The sequence below is a fragment of the Scophthalmus maximus genome, chromosome 19, assembly GCF_022379125.1.
Source record: "Scophthalmus maximus strain ysfricsl-2021 chromosome 19, ASM2237912v1, whole genome shotgun sequence".
NCBI lineage: Eukaryota > Metazoa > Chordata > Actinopteri > Pleuronectiformes > Scophthalmidae > Scophthalmus > Scophthalmus maximus.
In genome coordinates this window covers 9,646,690-9,668,818 of record NC_061533.1, presented here as the reverse complement: position 1 = coordinate 9,668,818, position 22,129 = coordinate 9,646,690, and the positions used below count along the sequence as shown (strand labels likewise).

The 22,129-nt window shown below is 41.0% G+C and overlaps 2 protein-coding genes across 6 annotated transcripts in view; one reads left to right on the top strand and one right to left on the bottom strand.

Moving 5' to 3' along the window:
- Window positions 1–834: 834 nt before the first annotated feature.
- Window positions 835–11,073, bottom strand: hsd17b3 (hydroxysteroid (17-beta) dehydrogenase 3). Of its 2 annotated transcripts, XM_035638799.2 has the most exons (11): window positions 10,814–11,073; window positions 6,041–6,087; window positions 5,859–5,934; window positions 5,662–5,769; window positions 5,468–5,535; window positions 4,520–4,564; window positions 4,187–4,221; window positions 3,996–4,077; window positions 3,846–3,911; window positions 3,566–3,715; window positions 835–3,464 (listed from the first exon to the last, which is right to left on the bottom strand). In XM_035638799.2, the coding sequence occupies exons 1-11, from the start codon at window positions 10,962–10,964 to the stop codon at window positions 3,309–3,311; spliced, it is 984 nt and encodes a 327-aa protein (XP_035494692.1). In that variant the 5' UTR covers window positions 10,965–11,073; the 3' UTR covers window positions 835–3,308. The 2 variants fall into 2 exon arrangements, with proteins under 2 accessions (XP_035494692.1, XP_035494693.2); XM_035638800.2 differs by lacking the exons at window positions 5,468–5,535; window positions 5,662–5,769; window positions 5,859–5,934; window positions 6,041–6,087; window positions 10,814–11,073 and having other exon boundaries at window positions 4,158–4,221; window positions 4,520–5,395.
- Window positions 11,074–11,452: 379 nt separating this feature from the next.
- The window catches only part of ipo11 (importin 11), an 89,636-nt gene continuing 78,959 nt past the window's right edge, over window positions 11,453–22,129 (top strand). Inside the window, exons 1-4 of one of the 4 annotated variants that reach the window (XM_047328944.1) lie at window positions 11,453–11,790; window positions 15,193–15,342; window positions 16,421–16,521; window positions 18,753–18,825. In XM_047328944.1, coding sequence (XP_047184900.1) covers window positions 11,665–11,790; window positions 15,193–15,342; window positions 16,421–16,521; window positions 18,753–18,825 — 450 coding nt within the window. In that variant the 5' untranslated portion in view covers window positions 11,453–11,664. Of the gene's footprint in view, window positions 11,791–12,380; window positions 13,449–15,192; window positions 15,343–16,420; window positions 16,522–18,752; window positions 18,826–22,129 lie in introns of those variants that run through there. The other 3 variants (XM_047328942.1, XM_035638798.2, XM_047328943.1) reach the window with 3 other exon arrangements.

The window sequence follows — 22,129 nt, the reverse complement described above, 5'->3', positions numbered from 1 at the left end:
ACTGAAACAACAAGCAAGCCGTGTCCAAGGAGGAGAGAGGAATCACACAGGGAGCATCCTCAAAGGCAGCACCTCGCTCCTTTTCTTTCCCCCCTGCTCAAACACACACGCACACACACTGACACACAATCTGCGCGCAGAGACCGTCCTCAGAGCCCTGACCACCCACATGAGCAACGGTCATCCACTGGAAAAAAAAAAAGAATTTGCAATGACCCCTCTATTGAAGAATCTCTCATCCCCGAGAGGTGTCCGACGTGTTGAAGCCACTTTCACTTAGAATTTGTGCTAAAATATGATCCCACTGATGGTAAAACCATCATTCTGCAAATGAAATGCAGAAAGAAACGTAGCTCTCCCACATGGATGGTCTGCCAAGGATGAAAAACTTTCTTGGCTACCTGCAACCTGCTATTATGAAAGTAGTAATATTGACGAATCAACTGTAGCGAACTTCATTTGATGTTCGGGGGACTTTGAAAACGGTAAATTGCAGAGCACCTCGGGTGAGGAAAGTCCCAGCTCTTGAGCAATCAAGGTAAACAACTTTTCATTTGAGCTGCAGGTGAAGGAATACACAGATCACACACCTCCTGGAAACCCCCCTGCGTGTTGGAGCGCAACGTAATCACAGATGTTAATATGTATAAAAAAAAAAAACTTTTTGACATGAAGGCCCTTTGATGATCTGTGACTCAATTTTGAATTTTGTTCTACACTGATTATTTTTTTCTAAAACATTCCTTTAAAAAGAGTACCTTTGTGTGGTAGTATTTCTACTGACATGTTCTGTGTGTGTGTGTGTGTGTGTGTGTGTGTGTGTGTGTGTGTGTGTGTGTGTGTGTGTGTGTGTGTGTGTGTGTGTGTGTGTGTGTGTGTGTGTGTGTGTGTGTGTGTGTGTGTGTGTGTGTGTGTGTCCTGCAATAATGTAATGACAGGAGGCAGAAAGCAGTGTGAACCTTTTGTGCCCTCTAGTGGCCATATTGAGATTCACCATGGACACGGTTTTAATCCTCACAAACCTTGCTTTAGATTTTATAATGCATGAGATGTGTAGGCTCTCCGGATGAAAAATGTTGTATGTTTTGTAAAGAAAGCTTGTCAGAGAAATTCTGCGATTCAAGGTGATATCAATGCATTTATTTTTTTTATAAATGTAACTCACAGAAACATACAGATAGAAAATGTTACACAGTCACCAGAAATCAATATAACTGACTTGGCTTGGCTTAAAAATACCACATTTTATACATAACATCCTAATGGACTCTGGAGACCAAGTTGCTGCATCTTTTGCCCCAGATATTATGTATGGCATTAGGACTGATGGCTCAAGCATCAAATTTTCAGTTTAGTTTATTCCAGGGACACATTTAGAATATAATAAGGGGAGGGTGTCAGATAAAATGTACTTTTTCAGATTTAAAAAAAAGTGTATTTGTCACCAGTTTGTTTATTTGTGCTTTTATCTGATCAGTTCATAATCACACTGATACGATGTTTATGCTTCCAATGAAAACGCCCAAGGTCATATTATGATTCAAGGATGAATAATAATAATTTATCATAGCTGATGATGGATGGGTTGATGTTTCAGAAACGTGTTTGCTTCAACCCCACTATCTCGCTGATGTGGGACAATGAGTACAAATTCATGCTGTGCAGCCAAATACTGTTCAACGGGACTATTTTTATATAAAATTGAAGTTAAGATCTCAAAGTTTCCAAATACTTACACACACATATATATATTTATATAAACCCATATTTCAAACCAATCTATGTATAGGAGTGCATTCAGAAATGTACTGTTCACATAAATATTAATATTGAGAGGAAAACAGACAAAAAAAACATACAACAGATTAAAAAGACTAACAAATATTATTAACCCTGCCTAAGGAAGTAAATTATCTTATTAAATATTATGGTTCAGAATTCCAGATAAACAAAAAGCATACATGATTGCATTTTCCTTTTATCACTATGGGCCACTAATAATTTGCAGACCAATAGACTTTTAGCTGGTTTTGTTGTTTGGATTGTGGCCAATGTTCTGTAACTGTCTCATTAATCATCAAATGAGCTTAGACTTTTATTCATGTGTGATTATGACATATCCATTGCCTTGTTCAAACAGTCAGGCCAGGCATGAATCATCTGAGCTCAGGGTCACCCTGACCTCCTCTCTCTCTCTCTCTCTCTCTCAAACACACACACACACCCTTTTCCTACTGCCTGCACTATCTCTCATGGGGAGGATCGTTCATCACAGCTGTCTAAACAGCCTGGTCAACCCGTGATTAGTGGCTCTTTTCAGTCAAACATCTCGGTAGCACATACTAATTCAAATAGCTCTGTGTGTCTGCTTCTGCATATGTGCGTGCACAGATATGGGAACCTTTGCTTTAAACACCGTACATCCTCCTGTAAGCAGCAGGATGTCAAACGCAGCAGGATGTCCAACGCAGGTCTCCGGGGGTATTCCCATTTCTCAGGCGCCAAGTACGGAGGCGCATCAATTCACTTCCACCATCAACCGTTTTTTCTGGAAATCAGAACTGTGACTGACACCATGGCTAAGTCGCCTGGTGTACTCATCTGATCGAATGTTTCCTCCATGTCAGAGCGGGAAGGAGGATGCTAATGACAGTAACAGGTGTGTGTGTGTGTGTGCATGTGTGTGTGTGTGTGTGTGTCTGTGTGTGTGAATAACAGAATTGGACAGCTCCTTTCAGGCGCCAGACTCATTATCACCAATATTCTTATTCCGTAAGATTTATGACTATGGGGAACAGTGTGCGCGCACGCGCACGCGCACACACACACACACACACACACACACACACACACACACACACACACGGTTTTCATTTCACCTTTGAAAGACTCATATCAACTCTTCAAATAAAATGGGGCAGATAGATTGACCAAATGACGAAGTAAATAAGATCCAAAAAATACATTTCAGGGACATTTGCGTGTCACTGCCACAGAGTTATGAAAGTGTGCTTCTTTGGGGGCATCATGCTGCTGAATTGCAAATACAGTTAATTTCACCAACAAAACAAGCCGCTGGTATCAAACCCTACTAACATTAATAATCAAAAATATAAGGTGCTTTCCTGAGGCTGGTTTACCCATAATGTTAAAACCACACAAGGACTACTACACTGCTACAATGCCCATTATTAATACGTAAACAAGTTAGACCATTCATGAGAAACAGAAAATATAGCTTTCTGAAGACCTGTTCCATAATTATAATTGTATTTACTGCACAAGTATTTGAGCCAAATGAGTGTAAATTACTCTTCCTGTTCATTTAACTGTATTTTGAAAGTTGGACTTGATTCAGGGATGGATGCCTCGTACCCGGTTTTCTTCTTGATATAGTCTTGGAGGCTGCTTAACACAGATTCTGCATAGATAACCTGGAGAGGAATAGACTGCAGTAACCAGCCCTGCACACACACACACACACACACACACACACACACACAATCACGAGGATGGATCAGTCTCCTGCCATGTAACTTGGCGATATTTGACATGACTGTCTTACCATGACTGTGTGACAGACACTGCCGTGTGTTTTGTCTCCGGCTCGGAGGTACTGCAGGGAGCTTTTCACAAAGTCCTCTGGTGAAGATGTCACTATGTTGGTTTGTTGGTATGCAGCCATTCGAGTGGAGACCCCGAATGGAGCCACTGTCTGAGGAAACAAGAAGAGCAGAGAAAAACAGAGGAAGTTGTGTTTCACGATTTGAAGTAGGAAAGTCACTGGCAGTTTTCCTCAAAGCTCAGGAAGTTGTCAGTGTTTTGGACTTTAAGAATCAAAGTACCTGTATAATAATCCCTTTATCTTTGTATTCAGCTTGAAGACCTTGAGAAAATCTTTCCACAAACACCTGCAGGAACATGAATTGGAGCATGAGTGATCCCACAACATGATCCTAGTGAGATTAGAGGTGTGCAGACGCCGCCGCACTTACCTTGGACGCAGCGTATAGGGTGTACATGGGAAATGGAATACAGGCAATGCCAGACGAAATGTTCACGATCACTCCTTTCCCTCTGTGGAGGCAGACACGAGTTGAGCCAATTGAAACTTAATGTGAATCAGTGCGTTGTGTTTTTGTCGTATTACACATTACATGTAATGAAGAAAACATGGGCAGGAAACCTGTTTGCCATGCCTGGAAGGAATATTTTGCACATCTGGAGAAAAAAAGACAATATGTTCAGAGGTTGGTCAGAGTTCCTTCGTTTGGGAGGAATATACACCGCAGCAGCACACGCTTTACTAACAAGGTTTTAGCCCTCAGACCTTCGGCAAACTATACAAACAATCGTCTGGCCTGTTGGATGTCCGAGGACTGAAACATTGATAATAAAGATGTGTAAATTCAAGACAGTTTTGTTTTTTAATACTGTCGTTAGGATTTTTTTTTTTTTTGATGTACTGTACAAGAATTGCTTAGAAATTGGGACCTGAATCAAAAATACGTTCTCTTACCTTGGCCATAGTCTTCACATTGCAGTTTATCACCTTTGTAATTGTCTAAAAGCACAGATACACATGGGTCTTTATACTGATAGTCAACGGACAGGACGTACAAAGTGTAATTGTCTTGGGTGAAGGGATCTGATGTGAAACTTATTGCCACTTTAAAGCCCCAGTGTGTCATTTTTGTACTTCCCTGGCGGCTTCTGGTGGTAAAGTTGCTACCGCAACCACCTGAGCTAATTTTTGGTGGTGCACCACTGATTCCATTTCCGGTTTCCGGCAGCGCTGGAAATTCAACGCGAATGCGTCGTATTCTGGATCGTTTTGTGCAAACGTAATCAAGCATGGCGATTTCCACGGAAGTCGGGTCCCCCTAATGTAACTATATTCAACTCATTCAAAGCTGACGAACAAAACATTGGTTCTTTGTTGCAGGTGATTATACATATATGAACACATAGTTATGGACAATATATTCAATTTCTGTGTATACGTTCTTCTAAATAGTACACACTCGCTTTAAGTTATTTATAGGTGATGGAAAATGTGATGCAACTGGAAGTAACGCGGTTAAAAATTGCTTGGGGAGTTTAAGACCTGTAGGTGGCCCTACGTGTTTATCTTGTGCATGTGCACGAGGATGTGGATGCATGTGGATGATATACAGTCCTGTCACTGGTTTCACACTATTCCACTAATGCAGGTGGCAGAAATATGCAGCAGAGCACCAGCAGAGAGAGGGACGAATGCTGCCAGATGAACACGGACGTAAACAATGCTGCATTGAAATACTTAAAATTGTCAGAAAGACATATTTCAGTTGGAAGAACTGCATTCCATGCATGTGTTACAGCACAGTGATACACACAACACAGTTTAATGAGTAGCCTAACTCATGTTGTTGTTTTCAAGAATCCGGGGGGAACCATAAAGTATAACTGCAGAGGCAGCACTGACCTGATCCAGCTCTGCACTCTCGAGGAATCTGCCAGGGAAGTAGCTGGGCAGCATGCCTACATTATTGACTGAGGTAGGGGGGGGAAAAGAGACGCATACAATTTGTGATGACTGTTTTCTGTCCTACTGTGTGCTTGTGTGGACGCAATTAGTATTTCAAACATTGCTTGGAAGAACGGAAAAGAATGTCCAACCTAAAACCCCGACGTTGAGGTCCTGAAGTTGGCCCTCTATTTCGCCGAAGACATCTTCCTTTGTGAAGTCTGCTACTGCCACTTTCACCCTCTGCCCTGTTTTATCACCTACGAAGAATGACAATTTAATGCACTGCACGTAATGTATATCTGATCCAACACTTGATAACAGGTAAATACATAGAGCAAGTTTTTACCTATTTCCTTGGCCACCTGGTCCAATGTTTCTTTGGTTCTACTCATGATAACCACACTCATTCCTTGCTCCGCCAGCTGAGGGAAGCAGTTGTGCAGTGGTGAACAGTGGGAGATACTTTGTCTTACATACAGAGTGTATGTTTGAGTGTTAGGGTAAATAAAATTTAAAAAAATCACTTACTGCAAATGCATATGCTCTTCCTATGCCCTCTGAGGCACCAGTCACCACTGAAACAGGGATGCAGGGATTAGTGTTATAAATGATTTCCATCAGTCGTCACATTCCCCTGTGGTTCGTATGCTAAACACTGGGGGCACTGTGAACCAGAGCTGCACAACTTAACTGCTCTTCCTCTGCTGCCTCACAGAGGACGATGGCTGTGTTTGTGTAAACATGATACCCAACACAGCCTGTTCTGACAGTCTGTACTAAAACAGCATGTTCCCCACTTCTGATAAAGAGTTTGCCGAGAACAAACAGGAACGGCTTGTGTCTGAGTGCTCACTACTCTCCCGCCTCCTACCGACCCTGGTCCCAAAGATCACGGGCTCTTCTTCTGTCAGCGTTTTCAGACGTGAAGTGACAGGCGTCTTTATCTAACTGGGCCTGGTGCAGGACCGCAATGTAGCTGGAGTGACGCCGAGGGGACATTGAATGAGACGGGATGCATTGGTTTAAAATGATGTCATTAAGGGAATGACAGAATGAGACTGCTTGAAACAGATGCAAGCAGCAGTTTAGCCCAATTCCATGTGTTCAGTTGAATAAAAAACTGAAAGCTCAACTGTGTCTGCATTCCTTTGTTTTCACTCTGAGAATCAATTTCCCCAAGGTGTATTTCATTATTTTTCTCTGAAACACTGAAACGTGATTAGCGATGATTAGCCCTGGCACACTGCTCTCTCCCCTTTTCCTCAATGTAACGTCTCATGAGATTTGACAACTCTAAAATGACAAACAAAAAGTCCATCAAAACCATTTCCTGAGCCGAATCTGGCTCCGCCAGACCAATTTACATTTAGGAATAGGTCTGGGTACTTGACAGCTCTTCTTTTTTCTTTTTTTCAAAGGGGTATTATCAATAGTAACCAACCAAAATGCCCACATTGGATGTAATTGGATAGACCTTCAACCAATCAGAGCAACAAAATGTGTGATGTTGGCACAAACAATCAGAAAAATATCTGAAAGCACTGTACTAAGTTGTTTGTTTCTCATTTCCCAACAGCAGGTTCAACAGACCTCTCCACATCAGGAGCAGATATCTTGGTTGTTAATAAAAATGCTACAGCGGTGCTCCTCCATGTGTCAAGGCTGGCAAAGCATGCATGGACTGATTGACAATTTGTGCCCTCAGCCCTATACAATGGCAGTGAATGAGATGAATTTCTTCATCATATTCTTTTGATTGTCCAGAGTAATGGAAATCCTGACTCTGCAAGTTACGGATGAATTTCAGTTAGATTAGTTTTAAAGGTCCAGTCATTGTGTTGGATTCAGGGAGATGTACTATAAAATATAATAATCATAATTATGTTGCCATTAGTGTATTATCACCTGAAACCCTAAATGATGCCTCTATATCTACATCAGGAGGCGGGCTTCTCCACAGAGTCCACCATGTCGCACCACCATGTTTCCAGAGCAACCCAGAGCAGAAACACAAAAACACTGGCTCTCAGAGACGCCCTTTGGTATTCTAAGTTACATGAAAGCCATTGTAGCTTTGACACACTTGGGAGGGTGAGGCGAGGGATAGTTGGTTGTGAGTTGCGACTACACCATTAGCTGCCACTAAAGTCTACACACGGAACCTTGCAAAGCAGCTGCACATACGCGCTGCAGCACTGATAATAATTGATGCACAATATTTCTTCTCCTTAAATTTGACTCTGGATTTTGACATCCGCACAGCACTGAACCTGCCTTCCTCTATGTTACAAGCCTCAGCGACAGGTTTGCAGCAGCCGACCCAAGCCTCAGTCCCAGGTTTGCAAGCTGCCCAGCACCACACAGCCTTAGTAGCCAGGCCCAGCCAATATCTACTCTGCTCCAGCATTGGGGGATCGTCTCCTCTGTTCCCGAAGACAGTTCCCGACTCCCTGTCTGCAGCCCAGCCAACTTCTGTTCCTGAATCCCAGTTCGCAGTGCAGCTGACAGCAGCTCCTAATCCCCAGTCAGATCCTGATCTCCAGTCTGCAGCCAGTAGCCTCTGCTGACACACAGCCTGCAATCCAGTGGTCGGCCTTTACTGTGGCCTGCAACAGCCCGAATGTTCCGGTGGGAGCCGCCACTCTCTTCTCGCCAACCTCCAGAGAGACTTCAGCCATGCCAATGATCCACGACATAAGGGAAATCAGTTCCAGTGATGGTCTTCAGTGGCTACCAGTTACCACTAAAATGATGCCATGTTACCAATAATCATAACAAATTGCATAATATAACACTGATGATCTTATCAAGTTAGAATAACCTGTAGTTGTCTAAATGCTCTTGTAGAAGATTGTTTCACAGCAAGTATAACAGAAAATACAATCTCAAATGGTTGTATAACATTGGATTACATAATATTGGGTTTGTTCAGTCTTAGTGCCAGGGTGAATTAAATGGGCAATTAGGCTAAATCCTTCTCTCAGACCATTTTCAAAAAGGTCTCAGACATGACTCGTCCATTTTCCTCTATGCAAATGAGTTCTGTGAGCTTAAATGACCCCTGGAGGCATGTCTTCAAAAAAGGGAGACATAGGGATACAATGATCCAGATTCCTTCTTTAAGTCAATAGGACAAAGTTACATAAGCCCAACGTCTTTGACAATACATCATGATCTTCTATAAAAACATTTTAGAGATTCTACTCTGAGGGCAGCAAGGGAATCAGAAAAAAAGGCATTTGTTGACGTCGTGAGCCAAGAGGTCCCTAATTTGTTTCTCACTTTCATAATTGTCCAGCATGCACCTTGTGCTAGAACAACCTTTTTCATGCTTACAGTTACTACACTGTACTGTGAGCCTCTGAAGCAAAACCTTACAGATAACATCATTCAAAGTATCATTATTGAACGACACTATCACTACTCGTATGTAGCGATCAAACCCTATGGACAAGCAGGTCTACCATTAATAAATAGATGTCAGTACCCATTCACTGTGCTCAAATGCACATACCATTCAACCACAGCTGCTGACAAACTCACAACAAACTGTAAACATTCTCTTCACATGTATGTTGTCCTTGGTGGACCGTCGTACTGTGCAATACATCTCAGGCCACTTGAAATTGAAAAAACTAGAGTCTGAAGGAGACAAAAACGAACGCAAATGTGTTTTGCAATTGCCGGTAGAGAAATGAATGCAGAGGGGCGGGGTTCACAGAGCCCGGAACATACTGTTCTGATGGCAGTTTTTCCTGTGCTGGAATAGAATGAAAATGGGCTTTTGGGAAGAAAGGAAAGATTGAACCCAGTATTCTGTGTTTTTTCATGAGGCTTCTTTTAGCACTGTGGGAGACTGAATAACCTCTTCAGAAGATGCCAGAGGAAAACTTGTAAGTGAGACTGCTCTGGGAACAGCAGAGGAATGTTTCGGCGTAATTACTGGGCCAGAGCTGACTGTGTGCCCTCTGTTGTGTTTAGGATAAAATGCAATGAGACTGTCCTCCTGTTTATAGGAAGGTTACAAGTTAGAGTCCCGGCACCATGTTATCATCCTGCATTGTGAAATGTTGCAGGGAGACAAGACAGTTGATACAGCCATTTGTGTCGTACTCAAAGTTTTCTTTTTTTTGTCACAAATGAGATTATCATAAACACAACATCAACGAGCATTTTGTAGATTTTGTTCTGTCTGCTACAGTATATCCTGTGACTGTGGGTGAGTGAAAAACATTTTCCAAGATATCTCTGCAAATAATAGGAGTAGAAAGACCATCTCAAAGCTTATATTGATCAGAAAATGGTTCCTCGTCATCATTAAAAAAGTGTTTCTCTTTCCTACAAGACTATACACACACAACCTAAAGCTTATATGAATCAAAAAACAAAACAACATGGACATACAGTAGGAATGACGTCATCATAATGTCACCAGAAGTCACAAACGCAACTAATAACATCAGAGACACAATCTACAGTTTATTTAGAGTAACCAATCAGTGTCATTATATGACATCATTATGAAATGGCATTATTACACAATAATAAAAGTTTGCATTGTCTGATTGGGGTATATGCAATGAAAAGCGCTCTATTAATCAAATTTATTATTATTATTATTATATAAAGTGCATGCACATGATATGCATCACCAATATTTTTTTTTACAGCACATTTACAAACAAGAGGAGTTATACTTGCAAAGTACTTGCAGCTTAGAATTCGAGACGCTACTGTTGGCATGCCCAGAACTTGATGAGCAGGATTCCAAGAGTTGCACCACACGTGATGAGACATAGAGGGGGAGGGATAAAGCTACTGTTTTCTACATAAAATAGTTTATTCCAACCGATGAGCAAGCAGATAAAGAGCTGACCGGACAGAAAACAAACATGATACAATGACATAATGAAAAAGTTAACTCTTGTAGCCTGAGATCCAATCAGGTCTGGCCTGTTTTTTTGTTATTATATCAAACAAGTGTGATCTTGTGCAACTATGAACAAGTCTAGAAATGAATGTCCTTCTGTCAGCACTTACCTCACTCAAGTAAACGCCTGTATTTCTCATGCACAGGCATATTCTTACTTTCAAACATATTTATGTACACATTTGATCATAATAGTTACATATAAAAACACAAAAATTGTGTTTTAGCACAAAAAGTATTAAAACTTGTGTTATGAATGTGACTACCATCTCAGTTTATCCTGATATTTATCCAATCTCGTGAAGTATTTGCATTTCACACACACACACACACACACACACACACACACACACACACACACACACGCTTACCTGCCCACTCTCCCATTGAGGTGAAGAATGTCTTTGACATTGGAAACCACTGTTTCGGAAAAAGCATCCTACTGAAAAGCAGCAGTTTCACTCCATAGTAGACAACAACTGCAGTACCAAGAGAAATAAAAAACTGTTTGATTAAATCCATGATGTCTGTTACTAATAAACTTCAGCTTTAAACCTCTCCTTGTTTGTGTCTGCTCCGGGAGACGGTTTTGGGTCCAGTGGTTCTCTAAAAGTAAGGAATGACAGAAAGAGGGAATAACCCTGCCAGAGGACACTCCCATTCTCAGAACAGAAGACTCTCACTCTACCTCTGACTTTCAAACACACACACACACACACACACACACACACACACACACTTGTCAGTATCAATGAATGAGTCCAAAGACACAAAAAACATGATTATGTTTAGTGCACACTGAAATTTTGCCAACTACAAATCTGCCAACGGGCTTCATTGGAAATAATGTTTTGAAAATCGTTAGTCACTGTCACTTGGTTGAATAGTTGGTTTCTTTTATTCACTTTTAGGAATATGATTTGTCATATTTGCAGTGCAGATCTCCTGAAAAGGAGAGAAACAAAGCACATACCACCATCATCATCATATCATAACAATAGATATAGTCCAAAACAAATCGACAAATGCCTTGCCACACACTTTGACTCCAAAAATAGTGCAAGTTACATCGACATCCTTCGTAAGGTATGATAACAGGTAACACAAACAATTTGTCGGGATCATAAATACCAAAGAAATTCTTGGTTTGAAAAAAACTTCACCGACACAAAACCATTCCCGAATCTCATCTGCTGCCGGCCACGCCGTATACGTCATCACTATGCGCCTCAAGTCTTGCGCGCGCCATTCCCATGAGCGTGTGCTACCACCACCTCTCATCTCTGGCAGAGCTTTAGCAGCCACTGTTACAAGCATAGATTCTTCTGCTCTTGTGTCATTGTTTAAGGTGAGTACCGTTGCATATTAAACCTTTGCTCAATTATTAGAGGAATGCCATATTCGACATCACGGACGTTGTCGGCCCCCTTGGTGTCGCGTTAAATAAGTTTAGCTTGCTAGCTAGCCCAAAGTTAGCTATGGGGTCTTGGGTATGCATGATTCGGGGGAATCTGTCTCCCGTTTCTATTTGTGAATGGGCGCTTGTCCTATTTGACACAACTGACGCGTAGCGAGGGTCAGTGAACCAGCACGGCGAGAACATGTAGGCGCGTACGAAACTCAATTGTGACGTGAAACAGTTCGAATGTAACTGTGCTGTCGCCGCCTCACTCGGACACCTCGCGACTCAGTTTGTTTTGGTTCTGTGTGCTTCAACCCCCCCCCCCCCCAAAAACAAACAAACACAATTCATAGAAACTCCCCATAGCGCGTGCGGTTATGTCACGGCGTGAACGTTATCATTAAAACAACAACGTGCCCTTGCTGTGTTAGAAGTCCAATGACGCGCCCAGCTGTGTGACGTCGCAGGTCCAGGCAGAAGGTAACTTCAGTGAAGTCTGTTTAGAGACGCGTCGGTTCATCACGTTTCAGTTAGCATAGCTTACGCCAACGGCGTCTGGCGTCCATTTGTCAACACAGCGATGCTGCCACCAGCTCACCTGTGCACTCAGTCTTTGACCACCAGCTCACCTGTGCACTCAGTCTTTGACCACCAGCTCACCTGTGCACTCAGTCTTTGACTACCAGCTCACCTGTGCACTCAGTCTTTGACCTCCAGCTCACCTGTGCACTCAGTCTTTGACCACCAGCTCACCTGTGCACTCAGTCTTTGACCACCAGCTCACCTGTGCACTCAGTCTTTGACCACCAGCTCACCTGTGCACTCAGTCTTTGACTACCAGCTCACCTGTGCACTCAGTCTTTGACCTCCAGCTCACCTGTGCACTCAGTCTTTGACCACCAGCTCACCTGTGCACTCAGTCTTTGACCACCAGCTCACCTGTGAACTCAGTCTTTGACCACCAGCTAACCTGTGAACTCAGTCTTTGACCACCAGCTCACCTGTGCACTCAGTCTTTGACCACCAGCTCACCTGTTCACTCAGTGTTTAACCACCAGCTCACCTGTGAACTCAGTCTTTGACCACCAGCTCACTTGTGCACTCAGTCTTTGACCACCAGCTCACCTGTTCACTCAGTGTTTAACCACCAGCTCACCTGTGCACTCAGTCTTTGACCACCAGCTCACCTGTGCACTCAGTCTTTGACCACCAGCTCACCTGAGAACTCAGTCTTTGACCACCAGCTCACCTGTGAACTCAGTCTTTGACCACCAGCTCACCTGTGCACTCAGTGTTTGACCACCAGCTCACCTGTGCACTCAGTCTTTGGCATCTGCGCAACACGAAGACGCGACGCGTTGATTTGACAGGTTTCTCGCGTAGCTAAGTTACAACACTACTCAAGAGTCCGCTACCCCGGATGTTAGCATGCTACCTGTTCACCGGCTTGTGCATTTGCTCTGCAGACCATCAAAGCAGACCGACAGGAATAGCACGTTTCACCTTGTGATTTAAATCTATGAATTTCTCACCTCGTCAATGAAAGAAGGATGGGACATGTTGCACTTGAATGTTACACAAGTCCATACACCGTCAAACAGACAGTAAGCCTTTCTTTGACAGAGGACATTTTTTTTGTGTCATAGTAGAAAAAAAAATACAGTTGCAAATATTGAAATCAGTAAATAGCCGAGTTGCGTGTGGCTGCTGTTGTCAGGGTCCTGGGATTGTGCGTGCCGGCTCATTGTCACACTGTCACTCACTTTACTGGAATGGAGCCATTGTTCATATCGTTAGAAACACGTGTTGCTTCTCCTACAATGACTGGTCAGAGTGTCTGCAGCGAAAGAGGCCTGCGGTGTTACGGATCACCTGGACAGCAGGAGAGGCGACACTATTGGTAGATTCCTATTTTTACTCTGCGTGGATGTTGTTCAAGAATCGGTATCCTCCCTCACCAGTCAGAGACGTCAGAGATGTTTCGACACAGCTTTAAAAGTGACAGTACCATTATGCACAAGAACTCTGGGCAGACTGTGGCAGTTCACTGCATGTTCCTGACACTGCCAATACAGAGCCCGAGCAACCTAAATTATGGCTTTGATGGTCTTTTAGCTGCCTTCTCAGCTTTAAATGAGTCCCTTCCTTCAAACTTAGCTACTGTATCAATGTGCAACATAGTAGTGATTGACACTGCAAAGTTGATTCCACCACTTTGTTCATCTTGAGTGTCTAAAAATATCAGACAGCTCAAAGATGTGAGCTGTCTGGTATTTTTAATTAAAGATAACTCACCTTAATCACCTAAAGTACAACCCTTTGTTTCTGACTAACTTACTGCTTGTGGCATTGACTGCTTACGTGCTCATCTTAGAATGGGGGCATCTCAAGCTCATCTCCAGAATATGTGCTGTTACATGGCTCCTACTAGGTAGAGACCTAATACTTGTCAATGTGATAAAAAAAATAAATTGCTTAATGAAAAAGGAACACAAAGCAGGTTTTTGTCTTTAAAAAATCTTTCATGATATATACATGGAAATTAATCCCTGTGGAGATTTTCACACCGCAAGAGTTGGCTCTCAAAAACTTAAATTCCCTTAATTCATCTCATGAGTATACTGGTGCTACTTTCTACAATCGCACCATAAAACAGAGAAACCTTCGAAGTCTTCCTTGTAGTTTTAGTACTGAATTAATAATTCATTGAGTGTTTATGAAAAGAAACTTTCTTACAAACTTTGTTATGTGACATCAGGCGTGTCCAAAGTACTGCTGCTTTAGAATTATTCTCATGCGGTTACAGAAACACTCAGTGGATCGTGGTGCTGAATATTTGTTTCTGGGCTGTAGATGGCAGCCTTGCTTAACATTTCATTACGGAGAAGTTTCAGACCCCCCTGCTGAGGAAAATGGGGGGGGGGGTCGTTTTCGAAATATCTTGTGGTGTGGACGGGGCCGGAAAAACACATTTGGACTTGTGAAGCTGGGGTGCTTGAATATGATCGGGCCTTAAAACAACTCTGTGAGTGGCAGAGATGATTTGCATTGTTTTCATCAGGTGTGCTTCTCTTTATTCAGATGGATTTGAGTCTTTTTCATGATGGTTGATGGTGATGCTGGTGTTCTCTTGATCTATAATAAAATAGGGGAGAAAGAGGGAAAGCCAGACGGAAGCAGAAAAGAAGATTCCTTGTTCTGTTGTTTTATTATCCCTCAGCTGATACTACTTCTAAAAGTTTTTATTTTGTTTTTTACTGAACTTTTCAAAACAAAAGCAATGAAATTCTCCCTTTCCTGTGTTTTTTTCCGCCCTCTATGCATTCCCCGCTCATATTCACCTTGCAGATATATCCAGCCATGGACATGGACAGTGCCAGTTCAGTGGTGCTGCAGGCATTAACTCAAGCCACCAGTCAGGACACAGCTGTGCTGAAGCCTGCGGAGGAGCAGCTCCGACAGTGGGAGACCCAGCCAGGCTTCTACTCAGTCCTTCTGGTGAGGGTTGATAGCAAATACCTGGAAAAAGTCTGCTGTACTGAAAACTATTAAACCTCTAATGAATGTAGATCTTGATGAATGTGGCGTATTTTGCAGGAAGCAGATTATTGCTGCGTTTGTATTGATTTGTAATGCATTAAGTTTTCCAGCAAATTCTGAGTCTTTATGTTACATATTGGGTTCTCCTGATTCTTTTTAGTTCTTCTTTTTTTCCCCTCCAGAGGGTTTCTGGTGGGGTTGGGAGGTTTGTCTCTGGAGTCACAGGTGCTTTGATATTTCAGAAAATGCTCAGGACAAAGTTGGGTTTCTTTTGTGTAGTCACCAGTGACGCCGTGTTGCAAAGCATATCATTATCTCCCAAGGTGAGAAATGTGCAATTTAATTTAATTAGAAGAATTATGTCTCTGTGCCTCACAGAGATGGAACAGGAGGGATAGCATCAATAAATCAAATTGCAGCCAGACCAGCTAAATTCCATTAATCTAATAAACATTTACTGCCAGTGGACAGATTGGCATATTCAAGTAAATAGTTACACTCTGTATCTCTGCTGATGGTATTTTATTCCCTTCATGCACCAGCGGGGTGGGACTTCTGTATTAAAGCAAAATAAACCCCTTTTTCATTTGACTCAAGTTCCCACGTCTCCTAAATCTAAAAAATATGTGAGCGAGGATTCCTGTCTCTGATATTATTGTGCAGCTCTTTATGGAGCTCCTGCCTTTGCAGTGAATAGTAGAATGACATTGAGAAAACTGTGAAAGTGCTGAGCCAGTTTTTTTTAGGGTTATGGCAACATCTTTTCCAGGGTGACAATTCCCCCCATCCATAGGGCACGAGGGGTTCCCCAAATGATTTTATGTGTATGAAAAATTATATAAATCATATACTATGTGTACTCACTAGATCTCAACCCAGTTGAACAACTATTTTTTGGGGGATTTTGGACCAATGTTTTAGCGAGCACTTGAGGCACTTGAAGCTGTTCTGTGGCACATGGTGGCCAAACACTTAATCTTGTTTGTTTTTCTTTAATCTTTTCACCAGTATGTTTGTGTATATTTCTTTTCAACAGAATATCTTCAATAACCACATGCTGGATGTGAACGTTAGGTGGCTGGCTGTGCTGTACTTCAAAAATGGCATTGACAGATACTGGAGGAGAGTAGCACCTCAGTAAGTGCCGACCGCTTGCCTCTCTTGTTCTTGTCAGCCTTTTCCTCCTCCATCTCCTCCCGCTCGTCTTCATTCTCTCATCCACTCTTACTGGGTCTCTGTTCATCAGTCTTAATCTCTCTGTTTTCGGGGCCTTTGTCTTTCTCTTCAGATCCTTTTTCGTCACAGATTTAATTTTGTCAGTTGCATTCTTTTTTTGTTTTGTCTCTGTTCTCATTTTGTTCATTTTTCCACTTTCTTTTCTTCTACCAGTTAAAGCTTACATTTGCAGTTCTGTCTCCACCACTTTCCACAGCTCTCTTGTTTCTCCTTTTAACCGTCCATCCCGATTATTCATACCATTGTTCTCTGATTTTATACTTAGTTTATTCTTTTGTGTCTCTTTTGTGTGGTGTAGATCGGCTTTGAGTATTCAAAGCCTACAGTCTGCCTTTGGGTACCTGACTAGCTGACATTTGGAAGATTTGAACTGAACATTTGCTTTTAAATTTGCGGGACACTAGCTGGCCAGAGATAATCAGTTCTGCCTCAGCACTCTGTGGCCTTACTTTGATTTCTCCAGATTCTTGCTGTTTATATTCTTTTTAAAGTTTTCTCCTCTCACCAAAGTTATTTTTACTCTCGTCAGTAGTTCAGTAAAGTGAACTTCATTTGCAAGAGTGCTGTGCAAGGGGTTTTGGTCCTTGGGCTATTTATGTGATTGCCCTTGGACCATTGCCAAAACCCCAGGACTTGGATACTGTGTGGGACGGCACAATGCATTTGGTATCACTATGCAAAGCTCAGGCGACATCACATAGCATTTCTCTGCTGTCATTACTGTGATTTCCAGTAGTGCATTGCAATTAAGGCTGCAACTAGTAATTATTACCATGATCAATTAATATCATATTAATCTGCCAAATATATTCACAATTAATCAAGGATATATGAATATTCATATATAATAATATTAATTAATTAATCTATATCCTATCTGAAAATGGAGAAATATTCCCATTTTCTCAGAGGTGATGTTTTCAAATAGCTTGCTCTCTCCCACCAAAAGCAGAAGAAAGAGGTGTCAACACCTTTAGCTGCTCTCGTAGTAGACAGATTTTTGAGCTAAAAACCGGCTCACCAAAAATTTAAGATTTACTCTGGGCTTTCTTGTGAATGTAAAATATATATGCTGACATATTTAGGACTGTGTGGCCGTGGCGCTCTATGGAGTGCCATTCTAGTGCTAATATATCTTTGAATCTTTCACCCCATATTTCTTAGAGGATTATCTTACTCCGAAACTCACAAAAATAGGTTTACGTGGTAAATTTTGTTTCACTAATTCACACTCTCACTCTTAGTAATTTGTTTTCCCACCCATATCTCCTCTCCCCGTGCTCAAGGTTACAGCATGATTCATTCCTCACTGCTCTTCACATCAAACACTCACCCATGCCTCGCTTCAGCAGCAGTCAAAAGAGACAGTATAAATTATAAAATTTTGTGATGCTTTGTATCATCACTATTTTGCACACACACCTTTCTCTTTTTTGTGAAAAACACATGTTGCAGATTACAACACGTGTTAGAGAAGGGCAGAGGGGTTTATCCAAAGCTTACTGATTAAATCGGGCAGCTGGCAGGTTCTGTTCTGAAGAATGTGACGCAGGGATTTAGTTGATCCCATAACAACTTGGCAGATTGATATCATATTCATATCATCACCATATAAAATTTGTGGTTTGCATGCCTAGAATTTGAAATGAAATTATAATGAGTCACTTAGGATAAGAGCTGCGCTCAACAATGCCGGGACAGTTGGCACCTTGTTGTCACAAAGTGACATGGTGGCTTAGTGGTTTGCTCTCTCACCTTCAGGAAGAAAGTTGGTCCACTTTTTTATTGAAAATTCTGCATGTATCCCATTGCATCCTTATGTTTGTAGCTGTAACGTTCTTAATTGTTTATTTTTTTTAAAAGTATTTGTCTCTTTTCAGCTGTTACAGCTGTTGCAAACAATGTGCTTTCCAAGAGTGTTAGCTCCTATGATGTGATGTTAAATTAGATCAATGTGGGTAAACATGGTCACTTAAGGGCATTCTCCCTTTTTAACTACACTCATTGATCTATGTATATTTTTTATGTTTCTATGTTGTCTGTATTAAGTTCATTTCTTATTTCTTTCTCTCTCCTCTTTCCTACAGACTTACCTTCCCCTGAACTTATTTTTGATGTTTTTTTTTTCACAGTGCATTATCAGAAGAAGAGAAGACATCATTGCGTGCTGGTCTCATCACAAACTTCAATGAGCCCATCAATCAGGTTAGTGGTAAATAAAAAAATTGGATGTACTATGAAAAGCAAAAATGTTTGAGCATCAGTAACTGATTAAATTACTTTGTATAAAACAATATTATTTAATAGTTAATAGACTGAAAGCATCACACCACTTTATGGCCTGATTTAGTTCATTATACATGTAGTTATATATGTTTCTGCCGTATTGTAGATTAATCATTGCATTATGGTATGATGACATGCTTAAATTAGCTTGAAATAGCTTATCCATCATAATGAATATTACTTGTTCAGTCGTTGCTGTCAAAGCCATATTTACTGTAAGTCATTTAATTATAATGTTAATATATACTAATATCATTATACCCCCAAAATCATAAATCACAATTGGTCTCAAAGGGCTTCACAATGTGCACAGCTTGTGACACCTTGTGTGATAATACTGTATAGTTGTAAGTGTGAACTGACAGCACTGCACTGCCATACAACATAACAATAACCAACATAATGTTCACATGACTCATCAAGTTTCAACCCTCGGCTGTTTGCTGACATTCTCCTGTGATTACTTGAAAAGTAGAAAGAATACTTGAAATCAAAATCTATACAAAGTTTGTTTGTATAGAGAATGTCAAGTACTACATTATTGTTGTAATTCAGCTTAAGCATGCAGGTGTACTCCACTATAAATAAACCTGCACAGATATGTCTATAGCTCTAACTGTATTTGAAAACTTTTTATTTTTACAGTTTGTTTAAATAGACTCAGAAAAAAGGCTTTCACCAGATTTTGTTTCCAATGTCGCCTCATTGTGCATTCGAGGAATGAAGTGAGAGGAGTGAACCCGTAGAATCTCAGTTGTTCTCATTTAGGAAATGGTGAGAAAGCAGGTGGTATGAAATACAATGGCAGCGGTTCCTACTCTGACATTATATTTGCAACCACCTGTTCACACCAAAATGCAAAAAAGTTAGATCGGACAGCTGTTGCATCCAAACAAACAAATCTGATCACAGATAAAAAGGGAAGTTAAACAGCAGCTTTCCTTCTTATCTGTCGAAGATTAAAAGGCAATAAAAATCACTGCTCTCATCTGTGCAAGAGGAAGACAATAGTTATGGTAATGAATGTATTGCTGCGGACCATAAATGCGCTACCGTATGTCCCTGTGGGAAAGGAACATTTCCATTATTAAAGTAATAATGGCTTGGTGCACAACACTGGCATTAAGAGAGCTATATTATGTCACAGTCAGATTCCCAATCACGTGTAGCATAGTCGTGTGTTTATGTAATGATGAGAATTTTCAATGCACGCATATGAATAGTTTATAGCAACTCCACACTCCATCCTGTTTGCCAGTCCCAGCAGCATTTTATACTGTGGTACTGGCACATAAGCATTGAACTAAGTAGTTCCTGTGCTCTTCATATAGATCAGCAATTTCATATTTCACATAAAAGGTTCATGGCTCACTGGACATTTTCACTTAATCTAAATAACTTTATTTAGGCTTTTAAGAGTAAAATGTATTATTTAACTGATTAATGGCTTATTGTCAGACTAGAATAAGTAAGATGAATGGAGCAGCCACCAAATTTAAAAATCAGACAGTGTTTAATATGTAGGTATGCTATTTTTTTTTACCAACAGTAGATATGTTGTATGTTTCAAATGGCTTCCTAAAATACGACAAAGAAAAAGCTTCAGCGAAGAAATGTAATACAATGAAATGAAAAGATTTGATAAGTTCATTCAAAGCACAGAGTGCAAATGGTGATTATATTCAAGGGTCAAGAACTTTTCTTTATAAGCCATGAATTTTATATCTCTCAGGAGAAAGCCGCAACAAACAAATAATTCAGGATTCGTGCAGAGAATAAAACATCTGTCTGAGGGGACTCGTAACGGGTGGCCCTGAATGGTGTCCATCCATCCATTGTGGTTTCTGCAGCCTATATGTCCCTGAGGGACAGCCCTCCAACATCAGGACTGATAAAGGGTCCACATGGCAGAATGCCATTTAAACACCATATGTCTCTCCAGTGAGACCCTCTCCTTGTCGGATCAAAACTCCAGAAGGTGCTGTGCATGTACGTGCACATGTGCGTTCCAGTGTGGTGACAGTAGACAGTTAAAGGGGTCGTAAGCGATTCTAAAGTAATACACGTTTTGTAAAAATCTTTTTTTAGTTTTCGGCACAGCGCTGGCTTTTTAAGTCAAAAACAAAACAAATGGCTCGCACAACACTGGCATTAAGAGAGCTATATTATGTCACAGTCAGATTCTGAGTGCAGTTTGTAAACATCACGTGTTGACACCTTAAGAGACGTGCTGCCGGGTGGCGCTGCTGGTCTCCTATACCCGAGGTCGTGGGTTTTGCGGCCCGGCCAGAGCAGTGAAATCACAACAGCAAAGAGAGAAACAAGCTTTCTCCAAAATCACTTACTGCCCCTTTAAAAGTCATAATCGAAGCAAATTTTATGAACTTGCCTGTTTTTTGTAGATAACATAATGACTTATTGATACTTGAAATGCTCACTGGTTTTTATTACTTAGTTAAATTAGGTGGCTACAGGTGTTGAGCAGGCTTAGTTGTGTTTATCAAAGCATGCATTCTTAGACAGTGAAATATATTCTCATTATCTTGTACCTAACTCATTGTGGGTACAACAGTGACATGGTAATTGGACCAAAAGAGCTCAAGTTGCTATCACTCCATTAATCTTTGTAATTTCCATTTAAACGTTGGCTAGATTTGGTTTGATGAATGGCTTTGGTAATTAAAGATGAAGTTGCCATCACTTAAAATATTAGGTAAAATCAAACATGTCATGCAGTATTCTTCAAACTGCTGTTATTACATTAGCCCCTGTTACTATAATTTACAAATTAACTGTGTCGACTGATATTGATATGAATTGGACGGACAAAATATGAGAAAAGGATCTCAATATCATGCAAAACAGTTCACCACAAACAACCGCCACCTTGTTGACCTTGACTCTAAATATTTGTTGTTTTCTCAAATTTATAATCACATCTTCATCATGTGGCTTTCTTTTTTTTCATGAAATGCAACAAAAAAAATTTACATTAAAAAACAAGCACACAAACAACTGTTCTAGTAACAAGAGTAGATGTAACTCAGCACTTCCAGCCCTGCTATATTGTGCATGATTGTTTAATATTTTCTCTTATTTTTCCATGTTACTCATTTCAAACGAGATATTTAGACTGAACTATATTGTTAAGCGATTCAGTATGTTCTGGGTGTCATAAAATACCCATCAAGTTTCCTGTGGCGTAACCACCTTCTGTGTCTGA

Excerpts from the sequence above, each read along its gene's own strand:
- hsd17b3 (XM_035638799.2), bottom strand. The coding sequence starts at position 10,964 with ATGGATTTAATCAAACAGTTTTTTATTTCTCTTGGTACTGCAGTTGTT. Across the intron at positions 6,088-10,813 it reads CTCAATGGGAGAGTGGGCAG|TGGTGACTGGTGCCTCAGAG; the intron begins GTAAGCGTGTGT and ends TCCCTGTTTCAG. Across the intron at positions 3,465-3,565 it reads GTGTCTGTCACACAGTCATG|GGCTGGTTACTGCAGTCTAT; the intron begins GTAAGACAGTCA and ends GTGTGTGTGCAG.